The following is a 5,988-nucleotide window of genomic DNA, read 5'->3' as shown; positions in this document are numbered from 1 at the left end:
GAGGGGATGGGTCGGGTCAAGGCCAAACCCAATAAATCCGACGAGCCTAGTTGACCTATCCTACTCCTATTCCACTCTTCTTGAGCCCTCATCCAAGCATGTGGCATCTCTCTTTCCTCATTCAGAAAAATAATAAATAATTTATTATCTTTAACATTGTAAAAAAAGAAGAAACAAAATTCAGCATTTAAAGAAAGAAATTTAAATTTTCAACCTGCCAAAACGAAAATAAATGGCATTTAATAAAATGTGGAAATAGGAAAGCAAGTTCCCTCTTTTTAGGCTCACATGCAGCACTTCCCTTTTTTAGACCCCCTACCCCACCCTGCACAAAAACACCCCCATAGAAGAGTAACGTTTGATTTCTTGTTACTCCAAATCACCCATTTAAAATTTCTCTTGGGTAAAAAAGGAAAAAAAAGGGTAAACATTTTTCCTTTCATTTTTATTTTTAAACCTGTAAATTTTTCTTTCCTATTTTTCTCTCAAGAAAGAGTGATTTTATTCCCTTTTTATGTGAAACAATTTATGTCCCTCCTTTGCTTGACTAGTGGGGTAACCATACTTTTATTTCATTTGATTCTTTTCTTCATTGACAGTTGACAACCTTTCAGTTTTGGGTTTTTGCTTTATCAAGATTCTCTCAGAAATTCCTCACAATTTCCTTATAAAACTCTAGCATTAAAAAAAAAAAGAAGAAAAGTGTTCCCTTTTTAATTTTCAAGACTCTTGCACCACCCCACATGCATGTTTTTGGGGTTTGTCTGATCTGGATCCGATCACCAAGATCTCCCTTTGTTCTTTTTCTATTTGCTAATAAGGGGTTAATTAGTTTGTGGGTTCAGGAGCTAAGGGGTTGTGCCTTTTTTGGCTAACCAATTTTGGGTCTTTTTCTGTGGTTGTACAAGAACAACAACAAGGTGTGTGATTTCTTGACTTTTTTACTCTTGGGTCCCCCCTTAAAGATTCCATACCTTTGTTATTTGTGGTAAAAATTTGTTCTTTTTGTTGGTGAGTATTGTTTTCTTGTTTCAATTGGTGTGATTTTTGAACTTGGTATGAATGATTTTGGGGAAAGACTTTGTTTATTTTCTTGTTTTGTGTAAAGGGTGTCTGGAGATATTAGTACATGTTGTCGTTTAAGTGGTAAAGATTGATTCTTTTAAGGGTATTCTATTAGTGGCAATTTACAGCATTTGTCTGTTGTTTGTATAGTGTTGATTTGGGAGGAGAGGTGTTTGCTTTACTGCTTTGATGATTGTGTTGGGTTTATAGTGTAGCTATAGAGAGTATTCCCTGAGGCATGGCTGGTATTGATGTTTCAAAGTATGCACATAGCCCTGTGCACAAAGCTTTAGTCTTGAAAGATTATGCCTCTCTGAGGAAGATAATTGCTGCCTTGCCGCGGCTTTGTGATCCTGCTGAGATTCATACTGAATCGGTATCACTGGCCGAGGAAGTTAAGGCTGATGCTATTTCTGCAGTGATTGATCGACGTGATGTCCCCAACCGGGATAGCCCTCTTCATTTGGCTGTCAAACTTGGTGATGAGACTGCAACCGAGATGCTTATGCTTGCTGGTGCAGATTGGAGCTTGCAAAATGAACATGGTTGGAGTGCCCTACAGGAGGCAATATGTAATAAGGAAGAAAGGATTGCGAAAATTATAGTTAGGCACTACCAGCCTTTGGCTTGGGCAAAATGGTGTAGAAGGTTACCTCGGTTGATTGGGACAATGAGGAGGATGAGGGATTTTTATATGGAAATAACATTTCACTTTGAGAGCTCTGTTATACCTTTCATTTCTAGGATTGCCCCTTCAGATACATATAAGATTTGGAAGAGGGGTGCAAATTTAAGGGCTGATATGACTTTGGCTGGATTTGATGGGTTCCGAATTCAGCGATCCGATCAGAGCATTCTTTTCCTTGGTGATGGTTCCGAGGATGGTAAAGTCCCTCCTGGATCACTTTGCATGATCTCACATAAAGAAAAGGAAATTATGAATGCTTTAGACGGTGCTGGTGCTCCAGCGACTGAGGCAGAAGTACAGCATGAAGTTGCTGCAATGTCTCAAACGAACATATTCAGGCCTGGGATTGATGTCACTGAAGCAGTTCTTTTGCCACAAACAACATGGAGGCGACAGGAGAAAACGGAGATGGTAGGTTCTTGGAAAGCTAAAGTATATGATATGCATAATGTGGTTGTGAGCATAAAATCAAGGAGGGTGCCTGGAGCTATGACGGATGATGAATTCTTCAATTCTTGCAACGAAAACGAAACGGAGAGTGAAGAGTTTGATGATATTCTAACAGAGGAAGAAAGAAAGCAGCTTGAGATTGCTCTCAAGTTGGACTCTTCCGATGAGAATGGAGATGGTGGGATCATTGCACATCGCCATAGTTGTTATGAACAAAGGGATATTCCCATCGAGGAGATAAATGGTTGCAGGAATGACAACGACAGTAAGCAGGAAAAGAAGAGATGGTTTAACAATTGGAGGAAACGGGATATTAAGCCAGAAGGCGAGAAAAGAGCTGTTCCACCAAGAAGTTCTGTCTGTGTGGATGAGAGGGTCGGCAATCATCTTGAGGGTTCTCCACCTATAAATGAAACTAGGCCGGGGAGGCATTCTGTGGATGTCAGAGCGACGAGGGATGAGTTTAGACTAGGAAGAGATGCAAAGACTTCTACATCTAGCAATGCTGAAAATGGAAATCGGCGCAAAGATGGAGGCCGAGAAAATGAGTATAAGAAAGGATTGAGGCCTGTTCTTTGGCTTTCTCCAGATTTCCCATTAAAAACTGAAGAGCTCCTTCCTTTGCTTGACATTCTGGCCAACAAAGTTAAAGCTATCCGCCGGTTGAGGGAAATGCTCACAACAAAACTTCCAAAAGGAACTTTCCCAGTTAAGGTATGTGTCATGTACTTGCTGTTGAAATTTTGCACTCATGTGATTTTGAATTTTCATTAGGTTTGAATAGTGATATGTTTGTTATGTATAGTCCTTGCTGACACTTATCCATTCTCCATGAGCAAAATAACTAGAGTTTAAAAAACGTTAAATAGTAAATTTTAGCTTTCTTTGTTTCTTTTTGTTATTTTTATCATGCTCTTGAACTAGAAGTTGCTAGTCTGTAATTATGATTTTTCTTATAAGTAGGAAACTGTAAATGTCTTAATGTAGGATTTGTTTTTATACAGTTTGTTGATAAATACTGGTTATTGAACTAAGGCAATATCTGAAAATCTTAATTTTGGGAAGTGAATGTTATTGATTATGAATCATGATAAAGAAATAAAATAGTAGGAATAAAGCTCCACTCATAGTGGAGGTCAACATTAAAGGAAGATTGTATTGGGTTAAGGTGGAGACACCATTGCAAAGAAAGTTCTCTTTTTTTTTTTGGCGGGGCGGATAAGTATCACTCAACAGAGAGTTTAAACTTTTCTTTTGAAGTCAGTGAGCTGTGCACCGTTGAGGTATCTTTTCATGATAATTATCGAAGAGGGTGTGTGATATTGCTCCATTAGTATTTATTTGGATAGTATGGAAGGAGAGATATGAGAGTTTTTGAAAGGAAAGAGTATGACTTTTATATATGAGAAATAGCCTCCTGTTTTTAATGTCTTTTTGGTGCACCTATGAGCTTCTTATTTGTATAGAAGGCTGGGTGTATAAACTAGAGAATCATATCATATCTATCTGTAGATTCTATATGCTTTTTGGTATACCTCTTATATACATGAGTTTTGGTCGTATCCATAAAATTACACTTCAACCTACACTATGAAAAAGCTGTGGCTTTTCCAAGAAAAGAAAGACAACAATTCACAGAGAATGAGGCCTTCTAAACAAAAACCTTTTCAAACAGCATTCACCAGTATGATGAGGTTATAACGCACAAGGTTAGTTCCTCGGGATCCGTTATGTTCCAAAGTGCACTATAGTCAACAATGGATGCAACGTAAACCCTGATACTCATCTGTCATGCTTGAACAAAGTCTAGTGGAATGTAACTACGGAATATATTCAGATTCTAAGGTCAAAATTTATTTTTACGTTGGTGTATGTTGAAGTGAACGTTGGACTACATGCAGATTATTCTAGCCTGTATTTGGAGTGGAACAGATATAGTGGTGGTGGTTGTCCGCTGTTAAGACTCTTCAGCATCAGCCTAAATATTACTTATCTGTCAGTTTATGTATATGTGCATCCATAACCCATAAGTTTGAACTCTCTAGGTACTTATGATTTAGTATTGAAGGAATGGAGCAAAAACTTCCAATACAGACCAATTAAACATAATGTAGAAACAGGATCGCAACACAATAGAACTTTAATTGGCATAAAAGCAGGAGTAAACCTTTGTAAGTTCATGGTGTATCCAACCATTAAACCACAAGTGCGAAACTCTGTGGGTACTCATCATTTAACAGTTAAGGAGTGGAGCAACTGAGTGTAAGATAGGCATCATTGCTGTTAATGTTTTCTATGTCCTATACCTAGAAGGTTGTATATTACATATGCTCTTAACTATAATGAGGGAACAAATAATGTAGTTTCTCTACGAATTAGAACAGACCTGTGACCAATTGCTGTCATAGAAACTTTTTGACCTTGGTGTTCTTTAGACTAGCTAGTTGTGAGTATAACTTACAGTCAGAAATTCTTGAAGATTTGCTTTAGGAATTTTCTATTTCTCGTGCTAGAGACCTCAATTTTGTGACTTTGGACTCCTCTTCTAATGCTGGTCATCTCTTTCCTTCCGATATCTGTTTGACATGAATTGAATACTCTCAGAAGAAAGTACACTAATTGTTAAAGGTCTTAGATATCTGGGTTAAGTTTCACTTTACTGAGAATCCCTTTCTATGTATCAGGTAGCTATTCCGGTTGTTCCAACAATTAGAGTATTGGTGACTTTCACTAAGTTTGAAGAATTACAGCCGCTAGATGAGTTCGAGACTCCTCCTTCCAGCCCTGCTGCTTCAGGGAGGGAGAGTCCAGCAGTGGTGCAGCCATCAAGTTCATCATGGTTTCAGTGGATAAAAGCCCCATATCATCGGCCTACGTCTTCCACAGGCAGTCCAAGTAATAGGATCGAAAACATTCAAGATCCCTTTGCAGTCCCTCAAGATTACACGTGGATATCAGCAGAAGCTAAAAGAAAGAAAATGCAGGAAAAGGAAAAGGCCAAGAAAGGAAAAAGTAGGAAACAGTAGCTGAAGCACTTAAGTTCATATGAGGGAATTTTCTTTTTTTCTTTGGTCAGGGGAGAGGCTGTTACATTCTTCATTAGCTGATCTTGTTTTAGTAATCTTCGATATCTGAGTAAATCATTGTGGGTGGTATAAAAGTTGAAAATCGCTATTCTTGTAATCAATATGGAACAATTGTTTTCATTTCAGGTGGATGTTTCCACAGTAACATGATTTCTATTCTGTTCCTTTGTTGGTCTTGTGATGTTTTTTTAGTTATTACTACTATAGTGTTAGCTAAAAGTTAAATCTGGGGATGTTTTTTCAGTTGTTGTAAAAATCGAAAAACCTTTCTTACCAGAAGAGCCAAAAAGGTTAGGTATGTCATAAAACAATAAAAGAAGAAGAAAGTATTGCAGAGAAAAGTAGAAAGAGAGAATTTTTATTGATTTGGGATGAATTGCAATGGAATAGAACCCTCTATTTATAGAGAGAAAGTGACTTAGCCACCAAGTAACAAACCTTAAGATCTCTCTAAAATATAGACATTCACGTTAAATAGAATTCTATTTATAACACTCCCCCTTGAATGTCTATTCAACAGATAATGTGCCTCGTTAAAACCTGAACTAAAATAAAACCCAGTGGGAAAAAATTCTAGAGAAGGAAAAAGAGTACACATGTTTAGAAATACGCCTTTTGGTTGCTCATTGAAAACCTTGCAAGGAAAACCCAGTGGGACAAAACCTTGTAAAGAAAAAAGAGTACAACGCGTATTTACTC

General features: G+C 37.6%; 1 protein-coding gene across 1 annotated transcript; it reads left to right on the top strand.

Moving 5' to 3' along the window:
• LOC109214290 (ankyrin repeat domain-containing protein 13C-B) lies at positions 357–5,453 on the top strand. Its single transcript, XM_019378196.1, has 2 exons — positions 357–2,917; positions 4,888–5,453. Exons 1-2 carry the CDS (start codon positions 1,304–1,306, stop codon positions 5,227–5,229), a joined length of 1,956 nt encoding a protein of 651 aa, XP_019233741.1. The 5' UTR covers positions 357–1,303; the 3' UTR covers positions 5,230–5,453.

This window comes from Nicotiana attenuata, chromosome 2 (assembly GCF_001879085.1).
Source record: "Nicotiana attenuata strain UT chromosome 2, NIATTr2, whole genome shotgun sequence".
NCBI lineage: Eukaryota > Viridiplantae > Streptophyta > Magnoliopsida > Solanales > Solanaceae > Nicotiana > Nicotiana attenuata.
This window is presented reverse-complemented; position numbering and strand designations above follow the sequence as displayed.

Bases quoted from the DNA above. Each gene is read 5' to 3' on its own strand.
- LOC109214290 (XM_019378196.1), top strand. From the start codon at position 1,304: ATGGCTGGTATTGATGTTTCAAAGTATGCACATAGCCCTGTGCACAAA. The intron at 2,918-4,887 runs GTATGTGTCATG...TCTATGTATCAG, and splicing joins AAGGAACTTTCCCAGTTAAG to GTAGCTATTCCGGTTGTTCC.